The sequence below is a fragment of the Magnolia sinica genome, chromosome 3, assembly GCF_029962835.1.
Source record: "Magnolia sinica isolate HGM2019 chromosome 3, MsV1, whole genome shotgun sequence".
Lineage (NCBI taxonomy): Eukaryota > Viridiplantae > Streptophyta > Magnoliopsida > Magnoliales > Magnoliaceae > Magnolia > Magnolia sinica.
Window position 1 is genome coordinate 116,892,370 of NC_080575.1, and position 27,460 is coordinate 116,919,829.

Genomic DNA, 27,460 nt, shown 5'->3' on the forward strand with positions numbered 1-27,460 from the left:
CCATGAAGTTTTTAACGATAAGTATTTGATTCTCTTTTTTGTATGGTATGACCTACTTAAGTTTTCAATATATCATATTTTTTTTGTTCATACTGTAAATACAAATGGCATAATAAATGAATGGTATGAATAAGCAAAATACATCACGGTAAGACTAATATGTATTTTGTAATGTTTTGAGTTTCAATATAAAAAAGTAAGCGGATATTATGTAAATACACGGATAATTAATTATTACTCTTTTACCTTGGGTTTATCAGTGCTGGAAGATCAAATAGGCCCGGAGTCCCAGGTGATATAAATCCTCAAAGGTTGTCCCATCCGCAAGAGGACCGTTGGATTAGTATAGCTTTCAAGGACAGCCCCAACCACAGTGGGACCCCACATATGAAGGGTGCGTTATAGAATAATCAGCCGAGGGTTTTTCCTTAGTAAATTAATAAAGACTTCAGTTTGTACGAGCGGGCCTACATGATTCAGTGGTCCAAAAAGTCGGTTGATGGGCCAATTCGACCTATCAATGCTCCACGCGCTGGAACTTGGAACACTACTCCCCCTGCCACCAGCCCCGTGGCTGGTGGTCGGTGCTCTTTGGGACCCACCATGATGTATGTGTTTCATCCGTTCCGTTCATCCATTTTTAAAGATCATTTTAGGCTTAATTACAAAAATGAGAGGTATATAAATCTCAGGTGGACCACACCACAGGAAAACAATACTGATTAGATATCCACCATTAAAATCCTCCTAAGGCCCACTGTACTGTTTATTTGACATCCAATCTATTGATTAGGTCATACAGTCCCAGATGAAGGGAAAAAACAAAGATCAGCTTGATCCAAAACTTTTATTGCCCCCAAAAAGTTTTTAATGGTCAACGTTCATTCAACATTGTTTCCTGTAATGTGGTCGGCTTGAGATTGGCATATAACTAATTTTTGGTCTCATACCATAAAATGATCTATAAAAATAGATGGACGGCATGGATGAAACACATACATCATGGTGGGACCCACGAAGCACCGACCAACAGCCTGGTGGCTGGGGGAGTAGCCAAGCCGTTTCCCCTGTACACGGAATACGTGGCCTTTTATTGGCGGGAAATGGTTGTGTGCATGAGTGTGCGAAAAGTTTACGCGGGCGAGTATCTCGGACCGTCCAACGCTGGTTGGTAAGAACTTTAATCCACAATAACAAATGGACTTGTGAGATATTTATTGTCTGATGCCGATTGTTTGGACCGGTTGGAGAACAATTCGAAGAATCTGCAGATAGCTGGAGAAACTTTCCATTGTCTGATGTCAGCACTTTGGTCAATTAACCACGGACGCCGGTTTGGCTAGTGACCCTAACACCAGTGAGCTGATGTCAAAGCTCTGTGGGCCCCACCATGATGTATATATTTTATCTAGGACGTTTATCTATTTTTCCAACTCATTTTAGGACATCAGTCCAAAATTAAGGTAGATCCAAATCTCAGGTGGACCACACCATAGGAAACGGTGGGGATTGAACTCTTAAAAAATTGTGGGAGCCATATCGATGACAAATAAAATTAAGAGTGCCCTATACTAGGAAGTTTTTAATGTTGGGCGTTCAATGGACACCATTTTGTGTAGTGTGGTCCACATACCTCACTTAATTTTTGGCTCATGCTACAAAATGAGCGGGCAAAGTTGATGGACAGCTTGGATAAAACATATACATCATGGTGGCGCCAATGGAACTTTGTTTGGGTCACTAGCCAGACCACGTAGCCCTACTCGTACAAAGTTTGAGCACTAATGGTAACCTACTTTAGAGCGCAAGTAATTTATAATACCTATATATATATATATAAATGATATGCGAGATCAAAGCCGCTAATCCCATGAAAGTAAGAAATTTAATATATTTGGAATATTTTTGGTGAAGTCATAATTGACATGAATCTAACTTTACATTTTATTAGATGGTTGATAGAGTAATACGGCTTAATTATCTAAAAGTTTAATAGAGTAAAGAAAGAAATGTGGTTACGTAATTTAAAATATAAGTAGTAATAGAGAAATATAAACTTGGCTAACAAAAGAGAAATAGTTACAAAAGAAAAACTTAACGGATATAAGAATCAAAAGAGAGACTTTTTAATTATTGTAACTACTGGAGTATTGAAAGAAGCACACGGAAGAATAAGTTATATGGCAAAGATCTATAAATAGAAGGAAAAATTCACGAAGCAAGAATCATATACATATCTAACATACAATTAAATTAAATATATCAATTTACTTTATCTCAGTCTACCTTTAGAATAGCGATAATCCATAAAGGTAATTCTTAGATATAATTTTAATTGAAATCCAAATATACGCTCATATGTTGGATTTGTCATTTATCCAATATCACATAATTCTTTTAAGAGAAGCTTTCTTATAGTCACCCCTAGTGACCGATTGCGAGTTTTCCTTTTTGTTTAATTACACTGTTATTCTCAAAAATTATTTCTTATGAAAGGCATAAAGCAACCTATCTTTGAAGGAAGAACCCCACCATCTAACTATCACCTTATCAATATAAAATTCTGCAAGTGAATGATTAAGTGACCGATTTTCTCATAATTTGGTCGTATACGTTCATATTGAACATATTTGCTTATTTCGGTACTTGGGGCCAAAGTTGATCGGTTTGGATTGAGCCGCTTTATCGAATCTGGCATACCCACACACATTACACGTGATAGGAAACCAACTGAGCACCAACAATTTTGGCACGCCCGGCGGGACTAAAAATGTAACATCCCATTTTTTTAACGGTGGGTTCCACCATATCCTTTGGTGTAGCCCACTTGAACCTTAGATCAGCCTCATTTTTGGGCTAATGCCCTAACTTGATCTGGAAAAATAAATGGATGGAGTGGATTTTTCATAAACATCATGAGTGGGGCCCACCGTGTTTTTTGTAAAAATATTTAAAAAAACAAAACAAAAGTGACATGCTTGTGTACATCACCTAAAACTAATCCCACCTCCCAATTTTCTCTCTCCTCTCCTTCTTCTCCGTAATACAACTGCAAACCCGAACCCATCTTTGGCCATTAACCCACCATTAGCTCCAGTATCAGACTTCAACCGAAAATAATGTCGACTCTTCTTCACACTTGACGAGAGATGTGCTACATCTGCAAGCTTCCAACCACAATACCACTAACCAAGTTCATTGAAGCTTCAAAATCTACCTTCCTTCAGCCCCGTAGGACTCATCTGAGACATCTAGAACAAAAGGCACGTTGAGATCTATCTTATACAAGAATCTGCCATTGAGGACCACAACATCTCCTTTATCAAGTAACCACCACATGATCTACATAAAGCACTATTTCATATTCAAATCAGAAGTTATCTGGGACAAATGGACCGCATTTGTATCGATTTTAGATCTTCTCGCCTAATCCAGCCATACATGGGATATGTCACACTAAATCAGGTAGGTGATTTTTCCGATTGAAAAGACTACATTATTATATACTTTCATTTCATTAATTATTTATTTCGTATTGCTGATTTAAGACATTTAATTTTGATTTTACATGATGTAGAATGCATTTATTTGATTTCTAATATGTGGAATAAATTTATTTGATTATTGTTAAATGCTTTTAATTATATTATGGGTGCTCTGCCCTGAAAGGACCATTATGTTATTTTGATATGGGTGCTCTACCCAGGGTCATTCCCAAAAAGATCAGCATGGTACGGGTGCTCTGCCCAGGGTCATACCCGAAAGGATCGGCATGGGTGCTCTGCCCTGGGCAATTCCCTAAAACGATCAACACACACAGGTAATCTACCCTGGGTATTTATCCTAAAAGTTTATTCACCAAGTGCTCTGCCGAGGGTCATTCCCTAAAAGGATCAACACCGGTGCTCTGTCGAGGGTCATTCCCTAAAAGGATCAACACACACGGGTGCTCTACCCTGGATTAAACAAAAAAGGATTTTAAATGACTTGTTATTGTTGTCATATAAAATGTCAATTCAATACTCGTAATTAATCCTATTTATTTTATTGAGTTGTATTGGTGTTAAAGTATAATTTTCAATTTTGGGAATGATGTGACCCTACAATGATAATGGAAAAAAGCTCTAAGATGATTTGCTATGCGCTCCTGCCTCAGCGCTGCTGTGGTCCAACATCACCTGCACGCAACAGTCGTGCATAAGCTTATAGAAAGCTTAGAGGGTGGTGAAAGTATGTGTGCAAGATAGTAATACAATTATGCAGTATCAGAGTAATGCGGAATATGCTGATGAGTCCATGAATACCATAAGCCGTACCAAGGCCATGCGATGCAAGATGTGAATGATGTCGGTCATACCAAGGTCATGCAATGCGAGATGCAACTCAAGCATACAAATCTTCATCTAAATCCACATATCAATACAGCTCAACTATGGAATATAACCGGGGTCTACTACACTTCAAGGCAGATTGTCGCCCCATCGCGTGCAATAAGGTGAGTGGAAAAGACCTCACTATCTACCTGCCAATATCGGACTCGACTCGTCGATAGCGGACCCATTCCTCAAGCTGGTCAAACTCAGCCTAGCTTTGCCCCCTCCTCTTGGGCAGGTAAGGCCGCACCCCCTTCCAACCAACCACGACACAGTGGAAAGCGCGGCCTTCTAGTAATCGGCACTCGACGCTCATGCACTCACTCGATCTAGACGTTAGAGAAACCTCTTGGTACCATAAGGGTTTAAGGACTTTCACCCAGGGATATCTATAGCACCCCATATACAACAAGATTTTTGATATCCAATCCTACCAACCACGATACTCCGGTGGAAGCTACGGCCCTAATGTCACTAGAGCGTACAGAAACCATGTCACACAATGCGAAATGCATGGATCACACTATTTAGTCATGCAGCAATCCTGTGCGTATCGTGCGCTCATGTAGGGCATCACCGCCTATCCGGGAGCCCATAAACAAACTGCCCGAAGGCATATGCTATGATCAGTCATTCCTCATATCAAGCATACATATGATGTGTATGATCATGAATCATGGAACTATTCTAAACATGTTATATATGGTGATGGACTCTGTTCACAACGAAGATGGGCCTAGACGGTCTACACACTACAAGTATGGGCCTAACAATGGGGCTTCGGGAGAGTTACAATGCGGACATTTAACCATCATTACTCTTACAATGTGGACGTTAAACCATCATTGCTCCCAAGGCGTGACCGCAAAAAAAAAAAAAAAAAAAACATCATCATACACATCATGGTAGAATCTCACATCACACTCGGCCCACACAAAGGCCTCACATACGTCTCATTGAACCTCATATACATCAAATGGGCCGATCGAATGAGCCGATCAAATGGGCCGAATCAATTGGGCCAAGTCAAATGGGCCGAGTCAAATGGGTCTCATGTATATCAAATCGAGCCCACCCTCACATATTTTTGGGATCCGACCTATTCACAAGTTAACATAGAGATAGATAAAATGAAAACAAATATCAACTAAATTGGAAACTACTGTTGCCCTTAGAAGTTGAACGGTGGATGTCACTGCCCACTATTCCGATGGTGGGGCCCATTTGAATTTTAGTTTTGACTCATTCTTTACCTCATACTATAAATGATATCTCAAAATGGTTGGATGGTATGGATACAACACATGCATCATGCATGGTAGGCCCCACCATCGAAATAGTGGGTAGTGACATCCACCGTTCAACTTCTAAGGGCAACAGTAGTTTCCAATTTAGTTGATATTTGTTTTCATTTCATCTATCTCTACGTTAACTTGTGAATAGGTCGGATCCCAAAAATATATGAGGGTGGGCTCGATTTGATATACATGAGGCCCATTTGACTCGGCCCATTTGACTCGGCTCAATTGGTTCGACCCATTTGATCGGCCCATTTGATGTATATGAGGCCTTTGTGTGGGCGGAGTGCGATGTGAGATTCTATTATGATGTGTGTGATGATGTTTTTTTTTGTGGTCATGCCTTGGGAGTAATGATGGTTTGACGTCCACATTGTAAGAGCAATGATGGTTAAATGTCCGCATTGTAACTCTCCCGAGGGCCCATTGTTAAGCCCATACTTGTAGTGTGTAGGCCGTCTAGGCCCATCTTCATTGTGAACAGAGTCCATCACCATATTTAACATGTTTAGAATAGTTCCATGATTCATGATCATGCGCATCATATGTATGCTTGATATGAAGAGTGACTGATCATAGCATATGCCTTCGGGCAGTTTGTTTATGGGCTCCCAGATAGGCGATGATGCCCCACATGAGCTCACAATACGCGCATGAATGCTGCATGACCGGATAGTGTGATCCATGCATTTTGCATTGCGTGACATGGTTACTGTATGCCCTAGTGACATCAGGGCCGTATCCTCCACAGGAGTATCGTGACTGACAGAATTGAATACCGAAAATTTTGTTCTACATGGGGTGCTATAGATATCCCTGAGTAAAAGTCCCTAAACCCTTATGGTACCAAGAGGTTGCTCCAACGTCTAGACCGATTAGGTGCATGAGCGCCGGGTGCCGATTACCAGAAGGTCACGCTTTTCACTGTGTTGTGGTCGGTTGGAAGGGGGTGCGACCTTATCCGCCCGAGAGGAGTGGGCAAAGCTAGGCTGAGTTTGACCAGCTCGAGGAATGAGTCCACTATCGACGAGTCGAGTCCGATATTGCCAGACGGATAGTAAGGTCTTTTCCACTCACCTTATTGCGTGCGATGGGGCGACAATCTGGCTTGAAGTGTAGTAGACTCCGGTTATATTCCAGAGTTGAGCTGTATTGATATATGGATTTAGATGAGGATTTGTATGCTTGAGTTGCATCTCGCATCGCATGGCCTTGGTATGGTCGATATCATTCACATCTTGCATCGCATAGCCTTGGTACGACTTATGATATTCATGGACTCATCAGCATATTCTGCATTACTCTGATACTGCATAATTGTATTACTACCTTGCGCACACACTTTCACCACCCTCTAAGATTTCTATAAGCTTATGCACGACCATTGCATGCAGGTGACATTGGACCGCAGCAGTGCTGAGGCAGGAGCGCATAACAGAACATCTTGGAGCTTTTTGTCCATTATCATTGTATTTTCCTTTATGTTCATTGTACTTGTAAAGTTTTTTATCATACTGAAAATGTGATGGAGTTTTTGGTTGTTGTTTGTGGATTATGCATTTGGTTATGTTTATTACGAATAAAACTGATGTTGAAAATCCTCCTCATAGCATCCCAGGATCAGAACCTGGCGAATGGGCGTTGGGAGCCGAGAATGGGGTTCTATGGAGGCTATCGACACTGGATTCGACGATCGAAAATTTTGTGAGATCGGTTTCCAAGTTTGGAGCGTGACATCTGCCCTGAAAGGACGATTATGTTATTTTGATATGGGTACTCTGCCCAGGGTTTTTCCCGAAAGGATTAGCACGGTACGGGTGCTCTGCCCAGGGTCATACCCGAAAGGATCGGCATGGGTGCTCTGCCCTGGGCAATTCCCTAAAACGATCAACACACACAGGTGCTCTGCCCTGGGTATTTAGCATAAAAGTTTATTCACCAGGTGCTCTGCCGAGGGTCATTCCCTAAAAGGATCAACACACATGGGTGCTCTGCCCTAAATTAAACCAAAAAGAATTTTAAATGACTTGTTATTGTTGTTATATAAAATGTTAATTCAATACTCGTAATTAATCCTATTTATTTTATTGAGTTGTATTGGTGTTAAAGTAGAATTTTTAATTTTGGGAATGATGTGACCCCACGAGCCGTCGCGCTCACACCCTTATAGATTGTTTTGTAGGGTCTGTGTATGAAGAGCCAATTAGACAAGATTGAAGACTTTCCTTTTTGTTTATTTGGAAATTTCTTAAAATTTAATGTATGTTGTTATTAATTATTTTTTAATATCAATGTAACTAAATATTCAATGATTGATTTGTGGATGTTATTTAATGATAATTATTTTGACCCTTTTTAGTTGCTCTGTTTCCTTGAAAATGCATGAAAATAATGTGGGTTGCGATGTATATTTTGTTTAACTACAAATCACAGTCCTGGAATTCGAGTTCGGGCCTGGCCAACTCGGGTACCGAATTTCGGGGCGTGACCAAAAAATTTACTCGGTTGTCATCAATATTCGTTTTACATTGGCCATGAAAAAAGAACGGTTTTGGCATGCCTGGTGGGGCTCTTATTATAAGCATACTTAACGGTGCAGTGATTTCTCATAATCATGAGCCGAATGGGTAATCATAATGCTTTAGCAACTGCTACTAATGTTGTTGTAGCCAATGAGCCTCTTGCTCATGAGGAGTTACAAGTTCAACAAGTGCTTGAGCAAGTAAATCAACCACCTAGTTAGGCGCCTGTTCCACCAAGTCCAGATAGATTATCGACATCCTAGGTTGAACCTTTCAAGATTATGTTAGTCGGAATTTTTTATATGGAAAAAAGAATTCAACACATCGCATAACTATCGTGAGTTCAAGCTAAACACTCACGAGCTCAGACTGAAGCCTTAAATAGGTGGATGGTTGACATTCCATCATCACTATACCAATTCATGATCTTTTTCAATCAAGCCAAAATATAATTGATTTTTATTCTTCTTATCCATGGCTAACGTGGTTGAAACTTATTTTTATGAAAATAAGATAGGACCAATATGATTTACATGACAAGATAAGAATAATAAATCGATTGAAATTGACGACATACTTAGCCCGAAAAATGTCGTACAGGATATCGCTACCATGATTCGACTAAATGAAGAATTGTCAAAGACTACAATTCTCTTTCGTACGACTACAAGCTGGCTGTTAGAAGAAATTTCATGATAGACCGATCTTCGGTCATGGCCAAGTTCACGGCCAAAGTACAACATCTCGAATAGAGTTTGCAAAAAAATGATAATGGATGTTTTATTGATATGACCGAAATAGCCTACCACTTAATCAGATAATTGAAGATGATATTGAAATGAAAATTTTAGAACAAGACTTAGAGAAATTTGAGAATTCTTAAGCTCAGGTTCACGAACCTCTAATAGATACAAATTTGGGAATGGAACAACATCTCAAGCCTATTTTTATTAATGGATTATTAAATTCTCAAATACAAGCCTAACTTATTAATTTTCTTAAAAGAGTTCGGCGATTATTTTGCTTAGGCTTATCATGAGTTGCCTGGATATGATGAAAATTTAGTTAAACACAAGTTACATGTTAAAAAAAATGTTATCAGACACATAAATAACTACCTATGTAGATGACGGTCGAAGAGAAGCAAAAAATAAATAAATAAATTGAATGGCTTTTGAAAACATGTTTCAATAAACCCATCAAATATACTGGATTTTGAACATAGTGCATGTTATTAAAAAACAATGAGGTCAGAGTATGCATTGACTTTGAGAATTTAAATCAAGTCATACCAAAGGATGGGTATCTTACATCTGTGGTCGATCAGCTGATCAATCGGGCAGGCTGCTGTACATCAAATAGTATCCTTTATATATGGTCATTTAAGATATAATCAAATAAATATTCCAGTGGAAGATGTCCTAAATATGAGCTTCAAATATCATAGTCCTTTATGTATGTTTCATTGGGTCATAATACCATTTGAGCTTTAAAATATAGGAGCTACTTATCAGAGAGCTATGAACGCCATTTTTCATAATATGATTGGCTAATTTATGAAAATTTATATCCATGATGTGGTGGTCAAATTGGCCAATTCAACCAAATATTTTGACCACTTACTAAAGTCATTTTAAAGAATGTGAATTCATAAATTAAAGACGAAGCTTCTTAAATGTGCTTTTGGTGCATTGGCCGGAAATTTTTTTACGATTCATAGTAAATCAAAGAGGAATTGAAATTAATCAATATAAGGTGCAAACGATAATAAAAGTTTGACCACCGATAAATAAAATTGAGTTACAGAAATTTCTTGGCAATGTTAACTTTATGCGACGATTTATTTCTAACTGTGCTTTAAAAAAAAAAAAGTAATGTGTTTTTTCTTCGTTGAAGCTTAAACAAGAAAAAAAGTTCAGATAGGATGCAGAACATAATTGGCTTTTGACAACATTATAAATTATTTTTTCAAAATATCAGTGTTGATGCCACCAGTAAATGGTTGACCTCTTAAGTTGTATGTCGTGGCTTCTCCATAATATGTTGGAGCTCTATTGGCATAAGACGACGCTGACTAAAAAGAGCGCCTAGTTTATTATTTTAATCAAACATTGTTAGATACCGAGATATGGTATTCCACTATAAAAAAGTTATGTTTATCATTGTATTTTGTAACTACAAAATTATGATATTATTTATTGGTCGAAATAGTCATGTGATTACGATAACTGATTTAATAAAATATATTTTAAATTGGTTAATTTGGAATGATCAAATTGGTAAATGGATTCTTATTATTTGAGTTTGATTTAATATATGTGCCACAAAGGGCTATTAAAGGGTAGATCATAGCATATTTTTAGGTTGATCATCCTTCACACATAAAAAGTTGACTTCCTTTAGAAACATTAGATTGATATGTGGTCTATCAATCACCATTGAGATTGATATTTGACAGTTCAAATAATGACAAAAGATCGAGATGAAAGATTATTTTGATCGATCCAACTAATAAAAAATAAGAATTTACATTCTAATTTGAGTTTGATTGAACTAAGAATCTAGTTTAATACGAAGCTTTGATGATTGGTTTAAACATTTCAACTGATTCAAGGGTAAAAGATATATTGATTATGAGCGATTCCTTATTAGTAATAAACTAATTAATTGATTTATTTAATTGTATAAGTGTTGTTCTACAATCATATCATATTTTAGCGACACATTTGATAAATAAAGTCAATGACGTCGAGTTGAAACATATAACTCGAGAAAATAATATTTATGTAAATGAAATGACACAGTTGACATCGGAGCTTTAAATTGCCCAATAATTTTAAGGAAAAATGGTGATTGTTCAAAGTCATTACCCTCTGTTTTTTAAAGGGAACGAGAAAATTTGTTAAGTTAAGGTGAGTAATGATGATCAGAGAACACCAGTCATAGAATATCTTTGGTCCCCATAGAAAAAGGTCGGCAGAGACATTATGAGAACGACTATAAATTATATATTAATCGATAAGGCACTATATCAAAAAGGGAGCTGATTATGTATTATTATGATTTTTGAGTAAAAAGAAATCTATGTTAACTTTGGTTAAAATACATAGAGGAATTTAAGAAGCACAATACATTGAAGAAAAAAAAAAAAATCAAACTTGTACTAAGATATTATGTGCATTTCTGGCTGAGCATGACATCCAATTATAGCCAATATATTAAAAGATATAAAGCATGTCAAAAATATAAATCAATATAATATGTATCCGTGGTGGAATTGCATCTTTTTGTTAAACATTGACCATTTTAAAATAAATACTTAATTTAATAAAAAAAATTACCATCATTAATATAAATGGCATAATTTTATTATTATAGCAATCTATCCTATCAAAATATGGCCAAGTATATTTATATTGAATGTATCATCTTAATTCAGGGTGCTTGGGTCAAAGTTGATCGGTTTGCATATAGATGTTTTATCCATTTTGCACGATTTATACGTGACAGGAAATAATCCGAGCGCCAACACATATTAGCCTGAATTTGAGACCTGCGTCCACCCAGCGCGGATAGTCGGATGAACTGCACCGATATCTCACGCGAGTTCGTCGTCACGACGTGTGAGACGAGCGCATTTATCATCAAACGGACGCGGATTTCCCGAGAAAGCCTTTGCAGGAAGTTCCTGCGCTGGAAGCCTACGTGGGGCCCACCGTGATGGTTGTGAGAATTCCACTCGGTCCATCCGTTTTTTGACCTCATTTTAGGACTTGAGACCAAAAGTGAGGAGTATCCAAGACTCAAGTGGGCCTCACTGAAAGAAAAGGTGGATAGGAAAATTTCTATGGTTGAAACCTCCGTGGGGTGAACAGTGATGTTATAACGTCATTCTTGCTGAGATGAACTTCAAAAACACAGATATTAACCTGATTCAAAAGTTCTGTGGCCCCACGAATATTTCAACTGTGACGTTCAATCCTCACGTTTTTGGCCCGCTTGATATTGGATCCGGATCATTTTTAGCCTCGTATTATAAAATGAGCTCATAAAACGGATGGACGGAGTAAATTTCTCATAAACATCACGGTGGGCCCCATCTAGGTTCCCAGCGCAGGAACTTGATGGTGAAGGCTTTCGCAGAAAATCAACGTCCTCCTCAAACCATACGGAGGGTCGATATCATTGGAAAGATAGAGGGGAATTAAAAGCGTGGACGTCAAGAGAGACGGACAGAGAGAGAGAGAGAGCGACGGGAGGAGAGACGACTTCACCCCAATACAAACAACCGCATTACTTCCGCTATCCGTGCTCTCTCTCCTTTATAATCTCCCTCTCCTTCAGATGGATTTCCCCATTTCTCTCTCCCCTCTCTCCCTCTCTCTCAACGTGGGAAACGGCTTTTCCTCAAGATCAGGTTCGTCTAAGCTTCTTATCCTCACTTTCTCGGGTTTTTTTTCTTTCTGATTTTACTTTATCATCTCTCAACGTATAGACAGAGAAAGAATCAGATTTGAATTCTTTTGTTGATTTTTATTTTTTTTTAAGATATCTCTGTAAGTTTTGTTTTTCTTCTTTTAATTAGTTATTTTTTTGGAGTAATTTTGTGATTTTCTTTCAATACTCTATCGAAGCTTTCAATTATACGATGTCTAGGGATTGGAATTCTGTTGATTTTTCTTATTCCTTTTTACTGATCTGATCTTTGGATATTTTATTCTTATCGGTTTAGTGGAATCCGTACTATTTCTTTGGTTTTTTTAATCGTGGTTTAAGATTCTTGGTTCGATTATGTTTGGCTATTTCTCTTCTTTTTGAATTCTGTTGTTTGGTATGGGAATTTTGTTGATTGATATTTCTGATGGATAAGCTATGCCTGTGGCAATGTTTCTATTCCAGTCTTGCTTCACTTCCTACGTTGATGGAATTTCTGCTTTTTGCGCTTGAAATTTCATATTTATTTGAACTTCTTTTTTTTCGCTTGTATGTCTGTGTTTTTATGTTCATGTTCTCTTCGTATCATGATTGAAACTTTTATGTTTATGCTTTGGGCGGTTCTATGTTTCGATTTTTTATTTATTTATTTTTTTTTTTTGCCGTGCTATGATTGGACTTTTGTTGTTTCCAGTTTCCAGTTTCAAATTTTCATGTCCAGATGTTATTTCTGCTCAAGAACTACGTTCCGCTTGCTCGCACAATTGAAATTTGAGTGTTTAGAGTTTCAATTTTATGGTTTTATTTGGTTTCTGGTATTTTGGCTTGAATTTCTATTTTTCATGCGGTCTTGTTTCGTGTCATCATCGAAGTTTTGGAGTTTTTGGCTTGAATTGGGTTGTTTTCAGTTTCAGAGTTCCATGTATAATTTCGACTTTTGTTATTTTTCCCCTCGTGAGATTGTTGTTTTTTGTTTGAAATTTCATGGTTCTATTCGATTTTATTTTTCTTCTGGATTTCGATTTTCACATCAGCATCTTTGCTTCAAACTTATGTTTTTGCATTGTTCTATTTTTGATGTTCCTGTGTTCTCTGTACATAGTCTTTGACAGTTCAATCTCTGTTTGAAGTCCTCTGCCACTTTTCCTCTTTTCCTCTTCTTTGAAAAGTTCATATTCTTCTTTAATCAATTCCCTTTTTGGTTTTATCTGTTGTAGTTCTAGTTTTCTTCATCAGATATTTGTACGACGTATTTGTGGCTTGAATTTGTACTCTCTCCATTTTACTCTCTCTCTCTCTCTCTGTGGCTTGAATTTGTACTCTCTCCATTTTACTCTCTCTCTCTCTCTCTCTCTCTCTCTCTCTTTATTGCTTCTTAAAGATTAGTTTTTGGTTCTATAATACTTAAAATTTTGTTTGTTGCTTTAACAGGTCCACCGAAAAGGCAAATTTCTTATTGTACAATATCATTCAACATCAACTATGTTTTCTTTCTCCAGAATCTTGGAGGCCTTTTATGCAATTTGTGCATTTACCTTTAAAGGCTTGCAAGGATTCAGATACAGGTGAATTTCCAGTTAAAGTGTGTGAAATGTGAGAGAAGTGGGATGGAATTCATGAAGGCGTATCTCTCGGTAATTCCTGGATCCCTTAACAAGGAAAAGAAATGGGCTTTGCCTCTCATTATAAGCTCCCTCATCTGCGCTTTCCTATTAGTTACATCCTTCAACATGGGTCTTGTTTCTTCTCTATACACCATGAACTCGATCTTCTCAATGTTCCCATCACACTCTGTGAATCAGAGTGACCCTGTTTTTGTAGAGTCGAAGGTTTCATCAGTTCCGCCTACACCTTCCGGACCTTCCTTTCCTCGGCTGGCTTATCTGGTCTCTGGCTCCAAAGGTGATTTGGATCGCCTCTGGAGGACTTTGCATGCACTATATCACCCTATGAACCAGTACATTGTCCATTTAGATTTGGAATCTCCAGCTGCCGAAAGATTGGAACTTGCTGCCCGTGTAGAGAAGCACCCAATCTTTGTGAAGGTTGGCAATGTCCACATGATTACCAAAGCTAATATGGTCACCTATAGAGGGCCAACCATGGTCTCAAATACCCTGCACGCCTGTGCAGTGCTACTCAAGGAAAACAAGGAATGGGACTGGTTTATAAATCTGAGTGCTTCTGATTATCCTCTTGTAACACAAGATGGTAAGTTCTTTATGGGCTGGATGAGAATTTTCTTTTCTTTTTGGTTTTTCTTTTTTTTGAAAGTTTGGATGAGAATTTTTTTAATTGATAGCCTTAGAAGATCTTGCATGAATTAATGGTTGTATTTGATTTGCATGCAGATATTCTCCACACATTTTCTTACCTGCCTAGAAATCTGAACTTTATAGAGCATACCAGCCGTTTGGGGTGGAAAGAGTGAGTCCCTTTCATTTTTTTGTTTTTCTAACTCAAGTTAGATTTGATTTTGGTTCAAATGATCAAGACTTTGTGGATGCTTTGTTGATATTATGCAGGGGCCAAAGAGCAAGGCCATTGATTATAGATCCTGGGCTTTACTTGACGAGAAAGAATGATATTTTCTGGGCAACACAGATGAGAGAAGTGCCAACTGCATTTAAGTTATTTACTGGTAAGCATGTTTTCTTAATACACCACAATCACAATTTTTATAGAGAAGATCAATAGTTTAAGATAGTTATAGAAAGTAATATCAAAACAAAGAATTGGAAAACAAGAAAGTGGTTTTTGTGTATCTTGTAAGAAAAACTCCATGGTGGCTTTTCCTACTTAGCTGATACATTTTGGTTGACCTTGTGGATTGTAGCTTGGATTCGTGATTTCTAAGTGTGAGGTATTTAATTTTGTCCAAAGAGAATAAGACATGGTGAAGTACAAATGATAAAGAAACCTTGATCTTTATTTATGATGAGCTAACATTTTCTAAGCAGCCACTTATATGCCCTAGATTTGTTTTGGACTCGTTCGAAGTTTTATATATATATATATATATATATAAAGGCTTTATTTTGATATGTCACACTTAAATATAATGCAAACAATTGAAATAATTGAAATATTATCCGGTTAGCTAATGTTTTATCATCCCAATATGCCCTTCATCATCAGATGACTCTTCCTGATTGTCATGTAGGAATATGAAGAAACTGAAATCAAGTTGCAAAGATAGGGAATGCGTACCACTTTTAAAGATCAATTCCTCCAATCAATACTTGAGAGTTCACAATAAACATCAATTGCAGCAGTAAATAGATAAAATAAGGATTAGTACATGGAATCACCATATAGAAAACCCCAAGGGGCACTTCAAATGGATCTAGAGGCATCTCACAACTAGATTCTGGAAGAATCTCTTCCAGCATTGGAATCGCATCTCGGGAGACTTAAAAAAGAAATTCTAGTGAATCAAATTATCTTTTTGTTCATAAAATTCTATGTGCAAACCTTCCTACTTTGTCTCATTCAATTTGTTATAGAAATAAAAGGATCACCTAAAGAAGGAAACAAACTGACTCCAAGCACTTTCCAAATGCTTGTGCTTTTTTTCTTCTCTTTTTCTTTTTTTTTTGAGAGAGAGAGGGGTAGTGCAAAAGGACTTGTAAATAGAAAATGGAACTAAATAGATAAGGAAAGGAAAAAAATCTAGGCTTGTCATGACTGTACTAGGAGATTGTACTTGCACAGTTTGCGTATCAACCCCATAAGTACATCTAATGGATGACCCATCCATTTGGATCCATGGGTGCTTGGTCCAAATCTGTCATCACACCCTTGATCTGATCCATATCCTCAATCAGGCCAATCTGGACCCTTGTTGTGGTCTGTGTCTTCAAGGACAGTTGAATAAACATGATGTTCAAACTGAATTTGATGGGTTTTGTTGAATGTCAGCTCCCTTGGTGATGCAGGTGCATCTCCACACTGGGGTGGGATGGCCCACCTCGTGGGCCTGTGAGATGCAGGATAGCCACAGGATGGGGCCCACTGTGGGACCCATGAGATGCGGGATAGCTCACTGGGAGGTCTTGGTTGGGTTGCATGGGAGGGTCAAGATTAAGGGATATCCCGGTGCTTCCCCTATAGCTCTAGAGCTTTTGGTGCGTTGGGTGCTTCCCCTATAGCTCTAGAGCTTTTGGTGCGTTGGCCGATACTCCCGGTATTAAGTGGATCAGAGCAGGAGACCAATGGTCGAGTCTCCTTACCAGTGTGGGTAGATGACCTAGGTGCATCTCCACACTGGAGTCGGGTGGCCCACGAGGTGGAGCCTGTGAGATGTAGGATGGCCACGGGGTGGGGCCCATTGTAAGATCCGTGAGAGCGGGGTAGCCCACAGGGAGGTCTCGGTTAGGTTGCCTGGGAGGGCCAAGATAAAGGGAGATTTTGTGCTTTCCACACTACTCCGAAGCTTTTGGTGCATTGGCATTTATACAACATCACCACTTTCAAATGAAGTAATTACGGGATCCGTTTAAGTTGAAAGAGTTTCATCTCTTTGGTCCTCTTTCTTGGTGTTCTCCTTTTTCTTTTGAACAAGATTTCCATTGCTGGGTAATTGTTTCCAGCGTATCATATCGGGGCTGTCTTTCATGGGGTTCGGTAGCTCTCTGGTGAGAGCTGGTGGTAGTCCTCGGCCACGTATTAGTTAGACGATCTCTCATCATTTATGATTGTTGCCCTGGTTTTTCATGTCTCTTTTGTTTTTTCCTTTTCTTCTTTTAATGAAATTATCGTTCTCTATCAAAGTAAAAGAAAAAAGAAAACTCAGCTGTGACTATTGACCTGTCAATGAGAAAATAAAAAGAAAAGAAAAAGAAACCAAAAAAGGAAAAAAGGAAACGCAACTGTGATAATTGAAAACCTTGTTGTTGTTGTTGTTGTTGTTGTTGTCTTTGCCTATCAATTGGAATATCCATACAGGCAGGCTACTCTGCCACCGCCTGTCTCTGCGGGCTTTGTTTGGTAGTTGAATCAAATTGAAATGCAATAACTCAATAATACATTTAAAAAGTGCAAGGTCAACAAAAAGCAAATGACCAAGGTGTGCTCGCCCAGGCCACCTATAACAGGGAAGTAGTCTCCAAATTGCAGTTGCTAGTGTCAATTCCACCACTCCAAAACTAACAGAATTCCGATTAGGAGTTTTGATTATTGTTATGAATGAAAATGGTGTACCCCGCGTCCAGTTTCATCTGTAATGAAGTGAATGCATTGCAATTTAGTTCAAGCATGCATCCAAATGCACCCTTAGTAAACCTGCTTGCTGATCAAGTCTAAAACACCCTATTTCAAGTACCAAGCATTGATATGGTTGTGTCATTTGCCCTTTTCTTATTATTGGGATTACTGTACAGGTTCTGCTTGGATGGCTCTATCACGAGCATTTGTGGAGTACTGTGTGTGGGGTTGGGATAACCTTCCAAGAACCCTCCTCATGTATTACACCAACTTCGTCTCCTCACCGGAGGGGTACTTCCAGACTGTCATCTGCAATGTGCCCGAGTTTGCAAACACAACCGTCAACCATGACCTGCACTACATTGCATGGGACGTGCCGCCGAAGCAGCATCCTCACACCCTCACCATGAGCGACATGGGCAGGATGATAAACAGCTCTGCTCCCTTTGCGCGCAAGTTCAAACGGGATGACACCATCTTAGACAAGATCGACGCCGAGTATCTTGGCCGGATGAATGGGAGTTTCACACCTGGAGGTTGGTGCTCTGGAAATCCTCCATGCTCAGATGTGAGGGACGGGACCCACATCAAGCCAGGCCCGGGAGCCCGCAGACTTGACAAGCTGTTGGATAGGATCGTCAGGTCAAGTAAGTTTGTTCAGATGCAGTGTAAATAAAGACTAACTGCACCCGATGCAGTGAAAATTACCATATGTAGGCCAATTCATCGGAAATTAACATCCATAAATTACCAGTGACAGACAAACATCTCTCCATAGATCAGCTGCAAACAGGTGATTGGTCTATCAGTAATCTAACTGATTGAAATAATCGAGGAAAGAAATCGACTCACAAGATGTAGTAAAAGTCATTTTTCCATGTTTTGTGGATGGGTGGGCCACACGGTGAGGATTGGATTTCCACAAATGTAATGAGAAGGGCTCTCTTAGACTCGGTACTGTTCCAAAATATAAAAATAAGAATATGATCTTTCATCAACCCATCCCGACGCCCCCAAACCTATTTAAACACTGACTAAAGATCAGCACTCACAGATTTTTTTTCTTTTTCTTTTTCCTTATGTGGATTCTTATCATTTTTACATTGTATATATTGATATAAAAATGTAAAGAAAGCTAACTAGGGTTGGCAAGGCATCGATCTCGTCCAATCTGTTGCTTAGTCCTGCAAGTTATTAGACTGTGGGTTGGGTTGGAGCTTGGAAGCTAGGACCGTTTAGGACCCGTTTGGGCGCACCATGAAAAGGTGGTTTGGCACCTAAATGCCATTTTGAGCCAAACTTCCGAGTTTTTCATTCGGATGCTCTTTTGCAGTGCTGTTAATGTCTATTAAACAGGGATTGAATTCCCACCATCAAAAGTTTCTTGTGGGCCACAAAAGTTTTGGATCAAGCTGCTATTTGTGTTTTCCCTTCATCAGGCTCTGACCTTATCAACAGATTGGATGGCAAATAAACATTACTGTAGGCCCTAGGAATTTTTAATGGTGGGCGTTCAATGACCACTGTTTCTTAGGGTGTGGTCCGCCTGAGATTTGTATCTACTTCATTTTTGGGACCGTGCCTTCAAATAAGCTAGCAAAATGGATGGATGGTGCATATACAATGCATACGTTGAGGTGGGCTCCACAGTCATGGTCGCACCCGCTGGATCCGGGTCGCAGCTAATCTGGGTTCCCCAAGCAAGACCTTAACATTTTGGAACCTGGCAGGCGGACCTAACAGTTCCATCAACGGGCTTCATCCTCAACCACTTGTAAAACAGTACTGTTGGGCCTAAACGTAGGGCCCATAGCGTAAACATGTCTGATTGACTGGGCCACTGAATCGAAAATCGTTGCTAATGTTCGATGTTAACCGGAAATACTGATGGCTACAGTGCATTTCAGCTACGGACCACGCATCCACAGCCCCACATACCAATTTTATTGGATGATTGATGAGGGCCACATCTGAGCCGCTCCTCAGTAGGGCCTTACCATGTAGAGAGACTGTAGGAAATCAGGACAGTTGGATCCTCAGGTTGGCAACATGGGAAAGAAAGACATCTAATTAAATAAATACATCATAGCTCACTTGACGATCTGATCATCATGATTTCTCAAGGTGATACTCTGGCTGCGTGTGACGCTTGACACTCAGGCACTTAAAAATATTACAATTGGGCATGTATTAATTAAAATTAAACTGATTAAATTATAGAACCCACTGTCACTGAGTTACGATCTGAAAAATAGATGGGTTGAACAATCCTGACCTCTGATTCGTGGACACTTATTTGTTGAAATGAAACAATTGGATTTTTTTTTTTCCTTCATTTTTAACCGTTCAATGAATGTTCCTCCTGATTTGTTATTCATGATACATCTAAACTAGTACCCTAACTTGGAAAGATAAATATGAATTAATATACACCACGTCTGCATTTTAAAATAACTTTAAAGTGTCTGCGTATTATCCGTCATACTCTGCCAGAGTATCTATTGGAAGACTAGAGACATTTACGTGTGGAGCCCAACTGATGTGAACTCCCATTATCGGCAGTCTCGTCAAACTCCCACTAGTAAGAGGGCAAGTGCCAAAATGGATACCCGCGTGCCGAAACAATCACTTGCATTCACAAGAGAGAGAAGGCAAGTGCCAAAAGAAGTGGAATCGTCTACCGCGCTTAGAATCCTGGACCTAAATCTTACACGTGTTATCTTGTCTCACGTGTAGGTACAATTTGTGTAAGATTTTTATTAGGTGTGTCCTGCGTGATCATTGGTTTGCATCTCACTGATAAATTATATAAATTGAGCACACTGGCAAATACAACTGCAACTTTGATCAATGCAAATACAAATACGCATAATTGTGTCACGTGTGCATAATATTCCCAATAGACTTGGATTGGATGTCATTGACTGTGAAGGCTCTTGGAGTAGCTGCCATTTGTCTAAACTACTCTGACTTGTTTTGTTTATGTAAATATAGGTATTTGTGTTCTGACTATACATTTTAGGGCGCCGAATTTGACCAAAATAATGGAATTTAAGGTTTTTGGGATCAATACATTAGAATTCATAAAAATGGCCGAATTTGTCATTTTTTTTATACCAAGGTAACCGAATTCGATCAAGATGATTGAATTTATCATTTTTCAATAAAGACGGCTGAATTCAACCAAAACGACCGAATTTGCTGTTTTTTGACTAAAATGGGTGAGGTTAATCAAAATAACCGAATTTACTATTTTTCGACTAAGATGGCCAAGTTCAACCAAGACAGCCGAATTTGTTGTTTTTCGACCAAGATTGTTGAGTTCGGCAACCAACTTTGATATTTTCCGATAAAGATGATCGAAATTAATGTGTTTACATGGTTAAAAAGTCACATTTATTGCGCCAAACAACAAATCAACGCCGCATTCATCTTTTGTCAAAGGCAAAGCGACATGGGGGCAATATTGTACCATATTTCTAACTGTTCTTGATAAATCCAATTGGAAAGAACACATATTATAGCAAAAGAAAAATATAACATGCTAAAAATCTTCAATGATACTTGGAGTACTTTTATATAATCATAGCTAACATGATGATAAGACATGTAGCAGTTGAGAGGTATTCAAAAGCAAACTAAATGAGCAGAGAGGCATCTAAGAGGTGCGGATGAGAGTTGTCCAAAAGCAGATCGAGCGGTCAAAGGTGTCCACTAGCAAACCGAGCATCCAAGAGATGTCATATAATAGAATGCGGTCGAGAAGCTCGATCAAGCGGTCGAAATGAAAATATGCGGAGAGTGGTCAAAACGGAATAAATGGCCGAGAGACATTCTGAAACGGAACAAGCGGCCGAGAGGCGTCCAAAAATGAAATAAAGTCTTAGCCAACAGAAGAGCAATAATCACGAAGGAAACGTAACAAGAGAATGATCTAAAGAAAGGCTTTTCAACTGTTGTAACCATTGCAATAATAAAAGAATGACTTAGAAGAATAAGCTACAAGAAAAATCTATAAATAATAGAGGAACGTGACAAAGAAGGATCATCTCAAAGAACCAATCAACCAACAACAATAAATCATATCTATCAATTTATCTTTTATCTCGGCTTATCGTAGGAGTAATGGTAATTCTTAGCCATAATCTTTAGTTGTAATCCAAGTTTACACTCATACACTGGATTTGTTCTTTATCTAATATCAAACAGTTCTTTCAAGAGACACATTCTTACAATTGTTTCTAATGACCGATCGTAAGTTTTTCCTTTTATTTGATTTACACTGATAATTTAAAAGTCATTTCTTATGGAAGGCACAAAGTAACCCATCTTTGGAGGAAGAACTTTACCCTCCAATTATCGTCTGATCTTTATAAACTTCTGCAAGTGGTTGAGTAAGTAACCAATCTTCTCATAATCCGGTCATATACGTTTATATTGAATGTATCTTCTTATTTTGGCGCTTAGGGTCGAAGTTAATCTGTTTGGATTGATGCATTGTATCGATTCCAGTGTGCCCGCACAATAGAAAACAAACCAAGCAATGCTTGGTTTGTTTTCTATTGTGCGGGCGTGCCAAAATCAATATAAATGCTTGATCAAAACCGATCAACTTCGACCCCAAGCGTTGAAATAAGCAGATATGTCCAGTATGAACGTATATGACCAGATTATGAGAAGATCAATCACTTACTCAGCCACTCACATAATTTGATAATGATCAGGCGATAATCGAAGTGTAGGGTTCTTCCTCTGAATATGGGTTACTTTGTGCCTTTCACAAGAAAAGACTTTTAAAATACTAATGCAAATCAAACAAAATGAAAAAACTCACAATTAGTCATTAGGAGCAATTGTAAGAATACTTCTCTTAAAAGAACTACTTGATATTAAATAAAGAACAAATCCAACATATGAGCGTAGATTTAAATTACAACTAAAGAATATAGTTAAAAATTACCGCTATTGGATTATTAATGCTCATAAGATAAACTGAGATAAAAGATAAATTGATGGATTTGGTTTGATTGGTTGTTGTGTTGGATTCGTTGGGGTTTTCTCTGTTGGATTCATCTACTATTTACAAAGTTCTGTTGAAGCTTGTTTTTCCATATCCTTCTTCCATTACTTCAACGGTTACGGTAGTCGAGAAGCCTCTCTTTAGATCATTTTCTTGTTATGTTTTCCTTTTGTGCTTGTTCATCTTCTACTCGTCCAAGCTCTGTTTCGCTCAGTTGTTACTCTTTGGCCATACATCACCCGCATCTCTTTTGTCGGTCGCTTGCCCACGCTCCACCCGACTGCTCTCCACATCTTTCCGTTTTGACCGCTCAATTGAGCTTCTAAGTCGCATTCTGTTTCCTAGCTTCTCTCGACCGCTTGGTTTGCTTTTAGACACCTCTCAACCGCTTGGTCTACTTTTGGACACCTATCGACCACACCTCCTGTATGCCTCTCGGCTACTTGGTTTGCTTTTAAATACCTCTCAATTGCTCCTTATCTTATCATCTCATCAGTTGTGGTTCAATAAAAAGCACTCCAAGTATCTTTGAAAATATTTAGCATGCTATGTCTTTCCCTTGCCATAACACATCATTTCCAATTAGATTTCTCAAGAACGGTTAGAAATAAGGTACAACATTGCCCCCCATGTAGCTTCGACTTTAGTAAAAGGTGAATGCGACATTAATTCGTTATTTAGCACAATAAATGTAACTGCCCGGCCATATAAAAACATCAATTTCGACCATTTTAGTTGAACTCAACCATCTTGATCAAAAAACATCAAAGTCAATCAACTTGGTTGAACTCAACCATCTTTGTCCAAAAACAACAAATTCGGCATTCGGTCGTCTTTGTTGAAAAACATCAAATTCGGCCGTCTTGGTTGAAAGACGGCAAATCCCGTCATCTTGGTCGAAAAATGACAAATTCGACCGTCATAGTCAAACTTAGCCATCTTGATCGAGAGACAGCAAATTTGATCGTCTTGGTCAAACTCAATTGTCCTGATCGAAAAACAACAAAGTCGGTAGTGGCAATAAATTATTAATCAATCCATTCCGAATAAAGTTTATGGTTGATCGAGATAGTAATATGGTCGAGAACTTTTCCTGCTACTTCCTAAACCATTTGAATAATTTGGTCACAATTCAAACGGCAAGATTTGACCATTGGAGGTGGTTCAAGACCTACTTGGTTTTGTTTTACATGATATGGTGGATTCGAAGGGAAGGGCTTCCCCCAAGTATACTATGATTTCCTTCTTCAGGAACAGCATTCCTGGCCTCCTATTCCGGTCACCTAAACTCAGCAGGTGACAAAAGATTCCGCACTTCCAATAGTGAAAGAGGCGTATTCCGTTGCGAAAGAGGTACCTGTAGTGTCGGTTATGGTGCCGACGCCACAGGTATTCTTTTGGCAAAGAGAGTCATCATCTACCAATTCATATTTTCAACATGCCTAGCCATCCATCTAGCTAAAATCTCAACCCGAACTCATGAATATTCAACGATATGTTGAATTCCTCGTTATATATTAAGCATTCCAGCCAACATAACCTCAATAGGATCTATTGGAAATCTTACTTTCATCTAACTTTCATACTGGCTCATGTTAGTCTCACCGGGCGTGCCAAAAAATGTTGGTCGCTCTATTTGTTTTCTATTATGCGAGTGTGCTAGAATCAATAGAGTGGCTCGATCCAAACCGATCAACTTCAGCTCTAAGCACTGAAATAAGTAGATACGTCCAGTATGAACGTATATGACCAGATTCTGAGAAGATTGATTGCCTACTCAACCACTTGCAGAATTTGATAATGATCAGGCGATAATCAAATAGTGGAGTTCTTCCTCCAAAGCTGGGTTACTTTGTGCCTTCCACAAGAAATGACTTTTAGAATACCAGTGCAAATCAAACAAAAGGAAAAACTCACAATCTGTCACTAGGGGCAACTACCGAAATGCCTCTCTTGAAAGAATTGTTTGATATTAGATAAAGAACAAATCTAGCATATGAGCGTAGATTTGGCTTACAACTAAAGGGTATAGGTAAGAATTATCGCTACTGGATTATCATTACTCCTAGGATAAGCTGAGATTGCCGCTATTAGTTGTTGTGTTGGATTCATTGGGGTTTTCTCTGTTGGATTCATCTGTTATTTATAGAGTTCTATTACAGTTTGTTCCTCCATATCCTTCTTCCATTGTTGCAATGGTTACGGGAATCAAAAAATCTCTCTCTACATCACTCTCTTGTTACGTTTCTTTTTTGTGATTGTTCCTCTTCCGCTCAGCCAAGCTTAGTTTCTCTCGATCATCACTCTTCAACCACACATCAGCCGCATCTCTTTTGCCAGTCGCTCGCCAACGCTCCACTCAACCGCTCTTTGCATCTTTTCATTTCAACCGCTCAACCAAGAAGTAGGCCACATTCCATTTCTAAGTTTCTCTCGACCGCTTAGTCTGCTTTTGGACACCTCTAGCCGCACCTCCTGGATGCATATAGGTCACTTGGTTTTCTTTTGAATACCTCTCAACTACTCCATGTCTTATCATCCTGTCAGTTATGATTCCCTAAAAAGTATTCTAAATATTCTTGAAAGTCTTTAGCATGTTATCTTTCTTTTGTCATAACATGTGTTCTTTCCAATTAGATTTCCTAAGAACGGTCAAAAATAGAGTATAACAAATATGCTTATAACTCAACCACGTATTACACCATATCACCAATACCTGTAAAAAGATATAGCCATTGAAGGATATGCGACATTGACATCCCTTGTAGTAGAAACAAACCGAATACATATTCACCTATCATTAATGACTCTTATCTCACTGATTCGTGCGTGGAATGATGTGTGATGATTTTGGAGTTGCCACTAACCAACATCCCGTAATCTATATCAGGCTAGACACCATAGGGCCACGTTAACCCAAAAGTCCATACGAGTGGTCTAGATTTGAATGATTCTCTGTATGATCTACATCCATAAATTTATAAGTCCTCTGTTAATATATATATATATATATATATAAAAGGTGTTAGGCACCCTTCTGTGCCCGTACAAATATATAATCTCTACTTTACGGGATCTAGGATTCCAACTCTAGATTATTGCTCAAATGTAAACAAACAATAAAAAACGTAAAGCAAATATATAGTAGGGAGCGTATGAGGAAGTAACGACCCAGTAAACATAATGCAATGCAAATAAGAAGCAGTGAAAGAAATCGCTCGGATTGGCCAAGGGCACTAGAGATATGAGTGGGGACGAAAGAACTCTTCTTTAGAAAAAGATTGGAGCTCTTAAACCCCGACTTTACTCTATGAAATCTAGCGCAAGATATCGGGTCTCATTTGGAGATGTGAACTGGGAAGGAAGAACATTGACACTCTTCCATAGGAGAAGATTCTGAACCTTACTCCTAGAACCCACTTTAAGGGCTTTATGAGAGAAGCTAATGGAAAGGCAAAGGATGACTTGTATATAGAAAGGGATTCTCTTTCTCTGACTTTCTGTATGTTGTGTAAAGAATGAAGATAGAAGAGGATGGGGTGAGTTTAAATAAGTGTTGGTGGTGGCATTTTGGTTATCTAGGTGAAAATTATGGATAAAATACAACATTATTTATTGTGATTGGCTCTTGAAAACCCTTAAAACATAGCATTCTCCATTAGTTTGTAAGAATAGGAGGTATGGCAATTTGTGTAAAGATTTAAAAAAAAAAATTATAAAAAATAACGTTGGAAAAGGCTTTTAGGATAAAGGTAAGTATGATAAGGAAATTAGGAAATTACAGAACCGATATCATAATTGGGTGAGTGATCGAAAGTGGAAATTCAATTTCCCCCGGTGGTGATTCACTTAATCCTGACATCAGACTGATGGTTGATGATTTTGGAGATCATTGCAATTTTCAAAGAAAATTAGGGGCAGCAGAAATCCCACTACTTCCCCTTGACCCAAATTTTGAAGTATAGTTAACTTGTTGTTCACTTTGTGGACACTCGACAACTTCCAGATGAGAAGAGAATAGCAGAACTTGGATTCCGATACCTATTTCTGACCCAAATCCTAATGCATAATCGATTTGCTACTCATTATAAAGTCATGCAGCAAACTCTCGGTAGCCAAAAAGGGGCCAGCGGAGTTTGGACAGATTTAGAGGAGGTTCTAGGTTGGTTTGGATTGGGTTGGGGTGCATACCATTTGATTATAGGGTTTTGGGTTCCTTGAGGGTTGCAATCCATTTGATTCTAGTGCGATCAATCATTCCATAGCCCAGTGGGGTGTCTGCACTCACCAAATCTCAGGAAGTCTAAAACAATTCCATTTGTTGGGGCAAATTACAAGAACCTTACTTAGTCTAAAGTAACAAGATTCTCGCTCTCACTCACACCAGTAAGTTCTAACCTCGCTGAACAACTGCACTGGACAACAATTAACTAATGATTGACAACGTCAATTATTGAATTCATCCCAGTTAATCAAAATGAGTCCCCTCCCCTCATCCCAACCTGTGGGCATGCCTATACATGTGCATGTACATGTGTGGCCATGCGCATGACCGTCTGCATGCGGATATGCGTGTTTGTGTTCAAGTATCTAACAGCAGTTGCTTGA

General features: G+C 38.6%; 1 protein-coding gene across 1 annotated transcript; it reads left to right on the forward strand.

Moving 5' to 3' along the window:
• Positions 1–12,400: 12,400 nt before the first annotated feature.
• LOC131240900 (beta-glucuronosyltransferase GlcAT14B-like) lies at positions 12,401–18,830 on the forward strand. Its single transcript, XM_058239425.1, has 5 exons — positions 12,401–12,610; positions 14,059–14,838; positions 14,979–15,054; positions 15,153–15,268; positions 18,009–18,830. The coding sequence occupies exons 2-5, from the start codon at positions 14,235–14,237 to the stop codon at positions 18,506–18,508; spliced, it is 1,296 nt and encodes a 431-aa protein (XP_058095408.1). The 5' UTR covers positions 12,401–12,610; positions 14,059–14,234; the 3' UTR covers positions 18,509–18,830.
• Positions 18,831–27,460: the final 8,630 nt, after the last annotated feature.